Raw genomic sequence first — 15,589 nt, forward strand, 5'->3', positions numbered from 1 at the left:
CCTGTTTTTAGCCTAAATGCGATATATCCTCCTCTCGCCAATCAGAATTCGGCGAGCGTTGGACGCAATCTAACATGGCAGTTCTTTGAAGCGAGGGAGTTTATTTGTGCTCAGTCTTCAAAATGAGTGCTTTAAACTAGCCTGGATGAGCCAGTGAGACCTACACCTGGGGGCTGGAGTCCGGACCCCCAACTCGGCTCGGTTCCCGAGATGGTGCACCCGCTTCGAATGTTATCACTCGATTGAATGGGCGTTATCAGTGGTTATCAGCTCATAGATATGGGCCAGAAGGGGCCTGCTGCGCCTACTGGTAGGCTCAGATGGCTGTTATCATCCATCTACATGGTTAATCACCGATACAAATACAAGAGACGATTCCAGATCCAATCAGATCGGAAGTTCACTGGATGACGCGGCATCGTTGCGCCGGTTGATATTTTTCAGGTAAGACATGATAAAACCGAGCATTTAAACTGTAATTAATTAGTCAATAATCGAAAACAATACAGAAAATGTGTTTTAAGGTGGCGTAACTTGCATGAGATAATCGTGTTGCAATTGTGTTTGTTATATACGTTATTAGCCTATCCTTACGTTACTTGCTTTATGTGAGCATTAACGTTGCTAATTAGCATGTTTTTACGTGTCTGAAATGTCTAATGAGGAAATTTAGTTTAATAGTTAAAACCAAAGGTAGCCTGTGTAAAAATTACTTTTTCAAAACTGTAAGACAATAAGGATTATTGCATATTGTATCTGATCGTTAACGTTTCACTGAAGCTATATCATACTCATAGTGAGTGAAATATTCAAACCCAAGATGTATTTTATGGCTGTTTGGAAAGCTTGGGATCTTGAATAGAATGTAAGATAAAGTTCTGTGGGTTTGAACAAAGCTTGGCTGCATTTGATCCCACATGAGGAACCTTGGGGAACTGCGTTAATTTTAATCAGGCTGCTGCTCTATTAGCACACCTGTCACCTGTCTGTCTGTCTGTCCATCCATCCATTCGTCTGTCGCACCAAATACATATCCCTCATCTGCATCCCATGTTCACTGATGTGTTTCTGTCTTTTAGGCTGTGAGAATAAGTACAGGTTGCACTTTGATATATGTAATAATTGCCAAATATTTTTATTTCAGATATGGGAAAAGCACGTTTGAGGAGTGTAAAGATTAAGGTGGTGAGGAGGTGTATCACTGGCCCTGCAAAGGTTTCGTATCTTAGTCATTGTCTTCCCCAGCCCAACTCCAAACAGACTTCCAAACCTTGCATGTCTATTACACCTCAACAGGCTGAACATGATAATGTGGCACCGAGTTCATGTTCTGAGACTGCATACAGTAAGGCAAAGAAGAGAGAGCTTCATGCCTGGGATGCAGTCAAGGATGACATGCTTAAAGTGTCTTTTGAATGTTCAGCACCATTCACTACCCAGTGTGTTGTCTGCCTAGAACATGCTGATTATAGGTGCATTGAGTGCAGCACCACTGCAGTGTTTTGTGGGGCTTGTCTGAAGAAGACTCACAGAAATTCACTGCATCTTCCTGATAAGTGGAATGTAAGAACAATCTGCTTGTTAAGTCGTGACGTAAGGAACGCCGTTACTGGGTCTAAGCCTTGACACATTTCACTTGAGAATGCCATCTCCACAGATGTTTATGAGCACTATTTATTCATAATAAACATTTAACATTTTAATGTTAAACATTTAATATACTTACAGTCTACAAAACAGTCTCCATGCTCACAGCATCACAGACATTAATATTTTAACGATTTATAAAAGATGAATCACTGTCTGGCCATCTGGGATTTTGGTATGGAGATAAAGGTTATTTTTATCATTTTTTGATAGTATTACATAACATCGTGTGTATATTAGCACCATTTGTTGTTTTCTTGTGGTATGAGATTGGACCTGGAAGCGTTATTCGCGTGACGTCAGACTTAAGAACCGAATAGCATGCAATCACACATACAAACATCAAACTCACAGTAATTTCAACAGATTCACTAGATTCTTCAAATTGTTTTAGCAACATGTAGTATCAACTGTTAGTGTCTCTAGTTTGTTGTTTTAAAAACATTGTTAGAGCTATCAATCTTTCTTACAGAATGCCTACTATGAGCCATCCTCCCTGGGGTTATTCCTATATTTACCTGAAGGCCATGACACCCATGCTGTGTATACAAAGGACATGAAGGTCATTGTCAGTACAGGTGTGTTTTTTGACATGACACAAAGGTTAAGGAATCTAATTGTATTACATGTGGAATAATGATTTTCTATAAGGAATTAATCAAATTTGTGCCTGTTTCCTGATTCCAAAAATAACAAACATTAAGTTATTGAAGATTGAAGGGTATGCACGTAACGTCACATTTATATAAAGTGTTCACAGGCAGATTTGCTTTATGTACTTTTCTGTCGTCAAAATCAGGCACATGTAAATGTCAGGAAACACGACTCCTGGCTGCATGTCAATATCCATGGATTAGGTTTAATTGACAAGTTGTAAGGAACACTTTCCAGCCCAACCTTTAGAGTAATCGTTTGTTTTACTCGCATTTTCACAGTTTCCCCTATTAAATCCAGTCATGCAGCAGGTTCTTTTGCCACTCAGTCCAGCTGAGGGAGCGCGTTCTGGTGGGAAAGTGACTTCAATGCATACCCTCTATAGGTGACACTCAAGTGATTTAGTCTATGCTGATATGGTAGTCTCTATATTAGTACTTGTTTACTATACTAGTACTTGGTTATGTTTTTATTTTATTTCCCTCTTTTTATTTTGCAGGACGGCTCTGCACCGTCACAGTCAAAATGTGTGCGTGTGAACCAGAAACCTGCACTCTGCTAAGGTATGGGCTCTGGCCAGCATCAGCCGACAAGCCCCAGACAGCCTTCTCCATCCCTCTGCTAGAGCTTTTTGTTTGTCTGTCACTGGAGTGTCAGGTTTCTGTTGAGGGTTTTTGCAACACCCTGCGCTGGAAAAATAACCTCACACTTGCAGAGGTAAGTCAGTTTGCAGTGGTTCTTTCATGGAATACTGTCGAGTCCATATAGATGTGAAAATTACACCTTCTTTACTTCTCCTTTCTTTCTTGATTGTACTACATCATTAATTATCACAACTAAAAGTAAATATTTATGGAACCATCTAGGAGTGTACAGATGAATGCAAAAGTATTCTGGATATTTTTCAATAAAATAACAACTTCTGAGTAAACCACCATCACCAGATGTTAGTATATGAAACAGTTTGTTTTCACTGACTGCTACTTATATACCTTAGGTTAACACACTCTACAGAGCCCTGGTGGGAGAATCCATATCCCATTTTAGGCATCACCACTTCCGACAAAGAAGTTTGGTAGATATTTGCCCTCAATTAGATGATGGGACCATATGCCCAGCATGTCCAAAGGTTGGTTCTAGTTCCAGCATGGTTCTTATTTGATTAACCTGATTGCATTTTCCATGACCTGATGGCATTGAATTGATAACTGCAAAATTTGTTCATTTTTGTATAAAGTATAATAATAAGATAGTAATAGTATAAATGTATAAACCTGGTGCAGATACAAAACCAGGATTACTATGTGTTTGTTTTCCAGGCGGATGGAGATATGATTGTGACATTGGATGCCAACTTTGGCCTTGTGAGGAAGCAAAGCTCAGGTACAAGTGTGGTTGAGCCATTACATGGAACCCGCATGTTTGTTGATGAAAAGGATGTAGAAGAATACCTGCTATCACATCTTGACAGCTCAAAGCCTCACGAGGTTAGTCATAGTTGTAGAATTTATATAAATAATAAATATTTATTTAAAAAGATCATCATTCCTCCCATAAATCTCATTAATGTTTTCCTTAAATCTTTAGGACTGCAGTAACTTCAAGGCTGGCAACATGCTGAGGTCACAAAAACAAGCAAAGAAACTTGATGTTACAGGAGTGTTTGGAGCTTCTTGTCGTCATGAAATGCCCCTAATGTTTGTCAACATGAGCCAAGGAGAACGGCAAGTCTATGCCACAGTAGTGACATCTCTGACTATTGACCCAGTGTTCCAGAATGATAATTCCCCTGTTTGATCCTACCGATTTATAAATTGCTTAGAATAGCATGACCCTAACATAAGCTGTATTTTATATGGTATTTTGGCAATGTATATGGGAGAGTATTAATTTTTACTTTTCCTCAGTATAAAGTGTCATTATTCATTTTTTTGTGTTGAAATAGATTAGCCTATCCCCTGTATGTTATCGATGAGCTACTTCAAAGATGTGAGGACAAGAACATACACCTGCGAGTAGTCTATGACATTGCCTGTGTATGGAAGTAAATTAATGCCAAATGTTTTTGAAATAAAAAGCTTGTTGAATTGCTCTAACTGAAAACAAATATGCACTACATTAGCTGTGCTTGCATTTAGATGCACTGTATTTTTAAGGCTTGCATTTTTATGGGATGAAATTCAACATGGTCGTATATTTAAGCTGTGAATATTTCAATTAAAAATATTTCACACACATTTTCATTATTAAAAATTCAATAATTCATATTCACATTTCAAATTTCACTTCCAAGATATTTATTCTGTTTAAAAATACAACCTATAAAATTCAACTAGCAATTTTCAGTCCATTTTATTTCGCTTTACAAATTCGCTTCCACAAATTCAGTGGTTCAAATTCGGCAGAAAATTCAACATTTCACATCCGGGAACTGCAGGAAGAGCAGTAGAGTGCCGATGCATCATCTCTATCTGCTGTTAGTCTTCTTCACCAGCAGGTGCCGCTAGCGGCTGTTTAGGAAGACCAAAGCAACGCTAGTAAATCATCATTCATTCATAAAAACGGATTTACAGAATTAGAGCAAGCATAAGTGAATATGTGATGATTATCAGGGCCAGTATAAATGCAGAAAAGCTGATAAAGACACAAAAGCTGCATTTATGTTTAATTCAGTGTATTTACGCTTACTTTCCCAGTGTAGCTACAGCTTTCTGTACAGTGAACAAGATAACGTTATTGCCCGATGCTGGTGTACAGATCAAACGTTAAATCTGAGATAGACATATATTTCTCTCTGTTGTTTAGTTTCCTTAACTTTATATCGCGGCGCTGTGTTGTAATAATAGGGTTTCCCTCATCCGTCATAGGATTCCCCTGCCATCAGGACATATAAAACTCTTAACACAGCTTAATGGACTCGTACAGTGATATAAAAGACCAAACTCGCACCTCATTTGTGATGTAGGTTAGACTATATAGGCTCCAAGAAAGCAGATACTGGCATAAAGTTGATTTGACGCTGAACGTTTGATTATGATACTCGCAAATTTAGGGACCGTCTCTAAAGTTACGACATTTGGTATTCACGTTTCTACCTTCTACCAAACTCTTGTAGACACACATGCACATATACATATTCAAACACACCTCACTCAAAGTACATGCATATATATATACTATTTATTTTTTTTTATTTTTTTTTACACGTTCATCACACTATTTTTTTTTTACTTTGTTCATTTTTTATTTTACCTGATCATAGATTATCCTGCTTATACAAATTTTAAATAAAATTTAGAAATAAAATTAACTAAGTAGAACTAATTGTGTGATGAATGTGTAAAAAAAAGAAAAAGTATATGTGCATGTACTTTGAGTTGAGTGTGTTTGAATATGTGTGTGTGTGTGTGTGTGTGTGTGTGAGAGAGAGAGAGAGAGAGAAGGGTGCATCACTCTTTGACCTGGCACCTATAGATGAACACTTCACAGTTTTGGTGACTAAATCATTCTCATCATATGCTATTGAGCTTTAAGTTATGGCATTTTTTTGTATAATCCAATACAGTAGTGAAATACATAGCAATCTTTACATATTACTTGACACTTTATTTGGAACCACTTTACAGTAAGGTTCATAATGTATTAACTAATGTGAACTATCCATGAGCAACACATTTGTTGTTGTATTTGTTAATCTTTGTTAACGTTAATAAAAATACAGCAGTTCATTGTTCATGTTACTTCACTGTGCATTAACTAAAGTTGACAAATACAACTCTTGATTTTAGTAATGTATTAGTAAATGCTGGAATTAACATTAACAAAGATTAGTAAGTGCTGTAGAAGTGCAGTTCATTGTTCGTTCATATCAACTATTTAATATAAAGTGTTACCTTTTATTATAATAAACATCAAAAATCTAAAAGGTTTGCATTATACCTGACAGCTAGATGAACAATTTACAGTTGGTTTTGTGACTAAGTCATTCTCTTTAAATGCAATTGAAGGTAGAAACGTGAATACAGAATGTCGTAACTTTAGAGACGGTCCCTAAATTTGCGAGTATCATAATCAAACGTTCAGCGTCAAATCAACTTTATGCCAGTATCTGCTTTCTTGGAGCCTATATAGTCTAACCTACATCACAAATGAGGTGCGAGTTTGGTCTTTTATATCACTGTACGAGTCCATTAAGCTGTGTTAAGAGTTTTATATGTCCTGATGGCAGGGCAATCCTATGACGGATGAGGGAAGCCCTAGTATTACAACACAGCGCCGCGATATAAAGTTAAGGAAACTAAACAACAGAGAGAAATATATGTCTATCTCAGATTTAACGTTTGATCTGTACACCAGCATCGGGCAATAACGTTATCTTGTTCACTGTACAGAAAGCTGTAGCTACACTGGGAAAGTAAGCGTAAATACACTGAATTAAACATAAATGCAGTTTTTGTGTCTTTATCAGCTTTTCTGCATTTATACTGGCCCTGATAATCATCACATATTCACTTATGCTTGCTCTAATTCTGTAAATCCGTTTTTATGAATGAATGATGACTTACTAGCCGTTGCTCGTCTTTGTAAACAGCCGCTAGCGGCTCCTGCTGGTGAAGAAGACTAACAGCAGATAGAGATGATGCATCGGCACTCTACTGCTCTTCCTGCAGTTCCCGGATGTGAAATGTTGAATTTTCTGCCGAATTTGAACCACTGAATTTGTGGGAGCGAATTTGTAAAGCGAAATAAAATGGACTGAAAATTGCTAGTCGAATTTTATAGGTTGTATTTTTAAACAGAATGAATATTTTGGAAGTGAAATTTGAAAGGTGAATATGAATTATTGAATTTTTAATAATGAAAATGTGTGTGAAATATTTTTAATTGAAATATTCACAGCTTAAATATACGATTGTGTTGAATTTCATCCCATAAACATGCAAGCCTTAAAAATACAGTGCATCTAAATGCAAGCACAGCTAATGTAATGCATATTTTTTTCAAATAGTGCAATTCAACAAGCTTTTTATTTCAAAAACATTTGGCATTATCTTACTTCCATACCTGTGTTGTTGCCTCACATTTGGATGTAAGTACAATTTTTTTTTTTTTTCTGTTTAAAACTGAATTATTGTTTTGAGAAAAGACCATGACACATCAACTCAAAATTATGCCATACTGTGTTCAATCAGAAATCAGGGGAGGGCATACCACACAACATCTCCTTGGCTGTACCAGCATTTCACGTTTATGGACACAAATTGCCCTGCCAGGTGATTCATTGACTTTATAGAGACATCAGGACCTGTCACACATCATTCACTCCCTGTTTGGTCTCCATTTTCCTGTCTATCAACTGCACAGCTGAAATTAAGTAGATATGCCTAAAAGTAATCTTTAAAGAGGGGTATCACACACAGTTTCTCATGTTTCTCATGCCAATCTCATGTTAATCTTGAGTACATATGCAGGTACATCTCAATAAATTAGAATGTCGTGGAAAAGTTAATTTATTTCAGTAATTCAACTCAAATTGTGGAATTCGTGTATTAAATAAATTCAATGCACACAGACTGAAGTAGTTTAAGTCTTTGGTTCTTTTAATTGTGATGATTTTGGCTCACATTTAACAAAAAACACTATTCATTATCTCAATAAATTAGAATACTTTATAAGATCAATAAAAAAGGATATTTTAAACAGAAATGTCAGGCTTCTGAAAAGTATGTTAATTTCTATGCACTCAATGGTTGGGCATGCAGTAATCCGAAAAAAGCCGAGCTCCTGGAGGCGTTCCTGCTGTCAGTGCTGTGGGCAGAGCTAAAGAGTCGCATCTAAAGGCTGAATACTTCATCAAAGATGTCATATTTAAGAAAAGTAACCGTAATTAAATTTACTGATATTCATTGTAAAATACTGAAATTTCTTTCTGATGGGTGTGATCTTGCTCTGGGTGATGTGTGTGTGTGTGTGTGTGTGTGTGTGTGCACGCTTATCAGGGAGAAGTGCCTATAGAAGGAATTTCACCCTTTATGACATGGTACATTCATACCATGTCATAAAACATTCAGCGAAAACATTGGGCGAAACATGTCCACAACCTGAAGTTGTATATTTGGCACAGAAATACTCCGTCATATGACTCGTGTTTTGGCCATGTTTAGGATGAGAATGCAAATCTTTTACAATGTAAATTAGTCAGAAAGCATGAAAAAGCATTACACCCCCTCTTTAATGTAACATTTTTCCCACCTGGTGTTTGCCTAAACTTGTTTCAGAGATGCACTGTTTAGAACCATACAGTGCAAACCGCTTATCTCACATCTGTCTGGGTCAAAATAATCACTGTAAGCAGATGATTGTTATAACCAATTTTTTTTTTTTTCTTTTTAATTTATGCAGATTACTATGTAATTTGTATAATTATTACATGGATATAATGTAATAAAATGAACAGCGTTGCTATTTTTACTGATTTAAAGACAAAATAATATAAGCTGCGCCAAAGCCCTCTCCTGCTCCAAGCCCTGTCTAAATGGTCAGGGTGAAAGCATTATTGCTGCATTCAAGTTATGGTGGATTTACGAGCTGAATGCACATGAACGCCACCACAATGTCGTAAATACCAGTGGGAAGCTCTGGATTTTCCTTAAGCTGCGATCTGTACGAGTTGGGGGCGTGTCAGTGAGAAGCATGGCGAAATACCACAATGCTTAAAGGGATAGTTCACCCAAAAATGAAAATTTGCTGTTTATCTGCTTACCCCCAGTGCATCCAAGATGTAGGTAACTTTTTTTCTTCAGTCGAACGCAAATTATGATTTTTAACTGCAACCGCTGCCGTCTGTCAGTCAAATAATAGGAGTGGATGGGAACTTCTACTATAACAGTAAATAAAACTAGCTTAGACAAATCCAAATTAAACCCTGTGGCTCGTGACGACACATTAATGTCCTAAGACACGAAACGATCGGTTTGTGTGAGAAACCGAACAGTATTTATATAATTTTTTACCTCTAATACACCACTATGTCCAACTTCGTTCAGCTTCCTGTTAATGAGGTCAAAAAACACGCTCTGATGACGGAAGTGATGTCTCGCCCATATACTTCAATGAGCGCGAGACATCACTGCCGTTGTCAGAGCGCAATCAGACCTCACTCACCGGAAGCTGAACGAAGTTGGACATGGTGTATTAGAGGTAAAAAATGATATAAATACTGTTCGGTTTCTCACACAAACCGATCGTTTCGTGTCTTAGGACATCAATGTGCCGTCACGAGCCGCAGGGTTTAATTTGGATTTGTCTAAGCTAGTTTTATTTACTGTTATAGTTGAAGTTCCTATCCACTGCTCAATCATTACTCAATTAATCACTTAATTATCTCATTAACTTTAACACTCTGGAGTATGGTCTCACCTGTACTCCCTGGAGAGTTAATTTAACACTGCAGTTAACATAGAAGTATGCTTAAAGTGCAAAAATAATATATAAAAAGTAAACTATAAGTGTGATGTCATGTTCACTTAAAGAAAACTTAAAAGTATACTTGCACTAAACTAGCAGTTTACCGAGAGTATATTTCAAAGTGTACTTTCGTATACTAAAAATGTAGCTACTACTAGTATTAAAATAGTAAACTACTAGTATACTAGTATAAGTTTACTTTTAGTACAGATGCAGTACAAATGAGAAACGTAGCTGTGAACTAGTTAAAGTTTACTACTGTTACACTTATAGTACACTTAAACGTATACTTCAATTGGGCCAATTTAGTCCCAAGCGGTATTAAAATAGTACACTTACAAGTTTACTACTAGTACATTGATATTATACTTGAACATTACTTTAGTATACTTGATCAAATGAACTTGAAGTATACTAGTTTTTCGTAAGGGAAGTGTTCCTTCTGAGAGGGTATTTAGTGCCAGTGGACACATCCTCTCACCTCACCGTGCAAAGCTCAAGCCAGAAAAAGTGAACATGCTCACATTTTTGCACTTTAATCTGAAGGACTAAAACATAACGGCTCAGAAGAAATACCCAAAAGAGACCAGGAATTAGTACATTGTTTATTGTTGACACTTTATAGTTCTTTTACTTTTAAATGTGTTTAAAAGCAGTTACCAGAACACAGAAGTTGTTCTTTTGCAGTTTGCACTTTCTGTTTGATACAATTATTCACTTTATACATCAATACTGTGTTGTTTTATTTATATTTATTTGTATTTAAATGTTTGAGGTACTCTTTATTATTTAAAATAATTGACACTTTATATAGTTGTTTTACTTTTAAATGTGTTTTAAAGCAGTTAACAGAACACAGAAGTTGTTCTTTTGCACTTTGCACTTTTTGTTTGATACAATTGTTCACTTTATACATCATTACTGTGTTGTTTTATTTACATTTATTTGTATTAAAATGTTTGAGGTACTCTTTATTATTTAAAATAAATAAAGTTGTTATTAAAAGGACAATACAGAAGTTGGTCTATATTTTCAACCTTTATTTCTTATATAATTGAATACCGTGATAATACCGTATACCGTGATAAAACCTTAATCAATTAATCGCAGCATGGAAATCTGATACCGTCACATGCCTAACTCCATCACTAGCTGAGTTCTGGTGCAAGAATTCGATTTTAGGACTGGGATATTGTGGGCCTGAATTGGACTGACTTGGCTAATAGTGGTAGACGCCAGAATGTTTTGTACAAGACAAAAGGGGGTATTAAATATGGTGGGATCCTACCCATGGCTAGGCTATAAATAGAGTAAGTGATATCACGCAGCATATCATACAGTAGGGTGGTTATGAGTTTCATTTAAGTGAGATCACTTTAAACTACCAAAACACTATTTAAGCCACACGCATTCACACATTGCGAAGTCTTGATTTGCCCCAGTGATCATTTCTGAGCGTTTTCCTGTGGATTGTTATTCTGTTGCCGTTTGGACTGTTTATCTCCTGTGATTCTCTGCCGCTTGCCCTGATCCCTGCCTGTTTACTAGACTGTGTTTGCTTGCCGCCTTATGGCGGCATTTTAATGCCATTAATGACCGAGCGCACAATTGATGCTTGTGCGCGCAGTAAATCACTTCCGCGAGAGGATAACAGATCTGCACGCGAGGAAACGGGAGCCCGCGAGCTCATCTTAAACCCGTGCGCGCGCATGACATCTCCTCTGCGCGCAGATCAAGCCCTCGCGTGCTCGGACAAGACTCGCAGCACGCGCGTCATCATTCCCCACACTCGCGCTCAATCTTCTATTTCGCTCGCGTGAACACTTTTGATTTTTGTCAGTCGTGGGGCGGGACTTTACTTATTTCAGTGTAACCTCAAATGTCATTGGTCAATTCAGTTTTTCCAGAAGTCTGTTTTGATTGGACGCCTGTTGTAAAACAATTAGACAGGCTTCATCAATGGACTAGATGCAAGTGAGTTAAACTTTATTTATTAACTGATTGATTGCATTATTATTATAATATGGCCTTACTAGATACATTAACTTGATTTATTATTATTTTTATGGAGGTGTAGCTGCTGGGGAAATAAGAGAACACATATTATATTTGCTGTAGTTCACCGCTACATTACCACTATACTTCCACTAAACAGTATCTGTTTACCCAGCCAAAATTATGTCAGTTCTGAGAACTACAGAAATGTCAAAAGTGTCCATTAAATAGTTGTAACTATGATTCTAAATCCAGAATTGCTTCATGTGGCTTTGGATGAAAGATACATATCAACAAGAGTTGTTGTGTAAGCTTTTTGTTATCATTCTTTGTCAGTTTAATATATTATCAGGTTAATATATTTTCCATTAAATACAGTATAAAATGGTTTCAGCATTTCACTATGTTGAAAGGTTGCAGCTAAAGTTAAGATACAGTACACAGTATGAATGATCATATCCCCCGAAACCCAATTTAGAAATCTTTATATCTAAGACATATTTAGTTTTTTTTTTTTTTATATATATATATATATATATACTATTATGGGTAAACAGACTGTTTAGTGGAAGTATAATGATAATGTACTATGTTCTCATTTTTCCCCAGCAGCTACAGCTCCATAAAAATAATAAATCAAGTTAATAGTATCTAATAAGGACATATAATGATAATAATGCAATCAATCAGTCAATAAATAAAGTTTAACTCACTTGCATAATAATAGTAAATACTATAGTGTTTTGGACCATACTATAGTAAAGTGTAGTATACTATATACATTATACTATTTACAACACTTTGTTAATGAATGCTTCAGTATACAGTGTATTAACTATGATGAACTGATAAACTGTAATAAATACTGTATAGGCTACTTTAGTTTTTACTACAGTAAACTCTGGTGTATTGTAGTAATATAGTTGTAGAAAATTACAGTATTTGGGTAAAGTCAATTTGTTTATATTACCCTCAACAACTATAGAATTACCACAGCAAATTAAAGTACTTTACTTTAGTATGGTTCAAAAACACTATAGTATTTACTATAAATTACTAAAGTATTTTTTCATCTGGTCCAAGCCATGTCTAATCGTTTTACAACAGGCATCCAATCAAAACAGACTTCTGGAAAAACTGAATTGACCAATGACATTTGAGCTTACACTGAAATAAGTAAAGTCCCGCCCCACGACTGACAAAAATCAAAAGTGTTCGCGCGAGCGAAATAGAAGATTGAGCGCGAGTGTGGGGAATGATGACGCGCGTGCTGCGAGTCTTGTCCGAGCACGCGAGGACTTGATCTGCGCGCAAAGGAGATGTCATGCGCGCGCGCGGGTTTAAAATGAGTAGTGTAGATCTGTTATCCTCTCGCGGAAGTGATTTACTGCGCGCGCAAGCATCAGTTGTGCGCTCGATCATTAATGGCATTAAAATGCCGCCATACCGCCTGCCCTGATCTCTGCCTGTGTCCCGACTCTGTTTGCCTGCAGCCTGCCTCGACTATTGCCTGTCCCTGTTTATGTCTTTGCCTCTGCCCTTGTCTGCAATTATCATTATGTTAATAAAAGCTGCAAATGGATCCCCATTGTTGACCCATCATTACAGATTGTGAGTGCTTACCTCAGATATTTGTTTATTAAAAGTAGATTGTATATTTTTACATTTTACATTTTACAATTACAGTTTTTAAAAAAGATTCCACTGACTGTGACATCATATCAAGATCTTGCATGCCTAAAGCATGTAAAGAAACACTTGACAATGAATGTTTGAACAGATCAATTATGATAGATGTAAGAATCAATGTTTGACATTCAATGAACATCCAATGATATCCAATGAACAGAGAACAAAAATTTTGTAAACATCCAATTAGTGTTGCACGATATACCGGTACTAGAAAGGTATCGCGATACCCTGCTTTTAAAAACGGTCCGGTTCTTCATTTTATTAGTACCGGTACTTTGAGTGCCAGCTGTATTTCCTAATGTGTGACAGCAGGGGGCAGTGTGCGTGCAGCGTGCTGCTTCACATTGAGTGCGTGTTTATTCCTCTCAACTGCGCAACGGCTTTTATGGTGACGAAACGAGAGGTATGGTTGCATATACAGGTGCTCTTGCAGACCATCCACAAATTGTTGAGAAAGCAGATGCACGAAGCGAAATATGGCATTATTTTGCTTACATTGCCGACAGTAAGATCAAGCCCACGGACACCACAAAGCCCGTCTGCAAAAGATGTTAGGCTACAAAATAACGTAAGCGATGGGAGTCAAAAGCATCTTGCCGTCAAACATCCCGATTTGAACAAAGAATTTAAGGAGACAGGTTAGTGTGATACCAGCATTATGTTTATACTCTCAAACATTAAATGAGTGTTTTTTATTTATTTTACTCGTGCAAGCAGACCACCGAAAAGAGGTGTATTATTGAGTCTAAGTTTAATAAGTGATATCTGGTTGCAAAAATAAAATTAATTTAAAGATACATAAATATGTGAAGGGTATATACAGTTATTTTAAACCAATTTATGCTTTAATAACATTGCTATTAAGTATTTACAGTAATCTAATTTTTACAATAATCTTACTATCAAAAACACCTACATATATATATAAAAAAGCATAACAGCAAATAATTTACAATTTTATTGAGCATGAAAAAATAAACATTAAAAAATATATTAACTCTAACAACTTCATGGCAATGAAGCTCAAATCCAGAAGTATCAGCCTGCACACTGGTGAAGAAAGAAGTTCTGTCATATGTTATTTATTTACTTTTCCTGCTGTTTAAGGTTTTTGCCATAGTATTGTTTAAGTATCGGTATCGTGATATTTAAGTTATATATCGTATCGAAGTCAAAATTTTGGTATTTCCAATCTATAAAGTAAATGTATCTCCAATAAAAGTTTCTTGAAAATAGCACAGCTACATATTTTGTTTAGATTATCTTCTCTATCTTTTAATGCATATTCATGTATCATGAAACAAAGACTTACAAAGTATATTGGATAAACAAATGGACAGATTATCATAAGGTTTCCTTTCACCATATTTGTAAAAGTTTTCACCCTTTGCATGGTACTTGAAAAGGATTAAAAAAAAAAATACACAAAAGGTTTGCCAGATAAGGCAAATTGGATACCTTTTTTTCCCCCACAATTTTCTGAAAACAACAGATTGTTTTTTCAGGCTCCTCATTATGTCCTAATCTTAAGCTTACACGGCAAAACAGAAGAGAGTAGAAAATTGGGAGGAAGTTTACATCATGTAACCTTAAAATTCCTGCAAGCTGAGAGCCTATTTATTCTTACAGTTTTTAAATGTCTCGCTGTAAAACGGTTACAATGAAAACAGAGCAACAAATCAATATACAATTTATGTTTCACGCAACCCTAAAATAAATCCCAAAGTTCAGAGAAATTTGATAAAAGTTAACAACTTAAGATAAAGTACATCTTCCACCAAACAAATGTAAAGAAAAAAATAAAGCAACATGGACAAATAAATATAAGTAAAGAAATAAAATATTTGTTGTAAAATTTGTTTAAAAAAGAGACTATAGTCTCAATATGACTTCCCCTGGTTAAATAAAGAAATAATAAAAACTAAAGAAAACACATACTGAAATTGTTACACTTTATTTTTATGTTTGTTTCATCTGTATTTCCTGGGCTTCTTAATGCTTGATCCCCATTAGTCAGACAGTTGATCTGACATTCTCTCCAGCTGTTGAATATATCCAGAGACATCTAGAAATGACAACGATTGAAATTAATTAATCAATACCTGACATTGAAAAAGATTGTTTGTTCAAACCC

General features: G+C 36.0%; 2 protein-coding genes across 2 annotated transcripts in view; one reads left to right on the top strand and one right to left on the bottom strand.

Moving 5' to 3' along the window:
• The first annotated feature begins 391 nt into the window (after positions 1 to 391).
• LOC137002099 (uncharacterized) lies at positions 392 to 4,252 on the top strand. Its single transcript, XM_067361611.1, has 7 exons — positions 392 to 444; positions 1,145 to 1,563; positions 2,120 to 2,225; positions 2,801 to 3,018; positions 3,299 to 3,430; positions 3,621 to 3,788; positions 3,889 to 4,252. Exons 2-7 carry the CDS (start codon positions 1,147 to 1,149, stop codon positions 4,096 to 4,098), a joined length of 1,251 nt encoding a protein of 416 aa, XP_067217712.1. The 5' UTR covers positions 392 to 444; positions 1,145 to 1,146; the 3' UTR covers positions 4,099 to 4,252.
• Positions 4,253 to 15,464: 11,212 nt separating this feature from the next.
• LOC137002147 (nuclear GTPase SLIP-GC-like) overlaps positions 15,465 to 15,589 on the bottom strand; it is a 28,423-nt gene continuing 28,298 nt past the window's right edge. The window contains exon 15 of the mRNA XM_067361654.1: positions 15,465 to 15,520. Coding sequence (XP_067217755.1) covers positions 15,465 to 15,520 — 56 coding nt within the window. The remainder of the gene's footprint in view (positions 15,521 to 15,589) is intronic.

This window comes from Chanodichthys erythropterus, chromosome 15 (genome assembly GCF_024489055.1).
Source record: "Chanodichthys erythropterus isolate Z2021 chromosome 15, ASM2448905v1, whole genome shotgun sequence".
NCBI lineage: Eukaryota > Metazoa > Chordata > Actinopteri > Cypriniformes > Xenocyprididae > Chanodichthys > Chanodichthys erythropterus.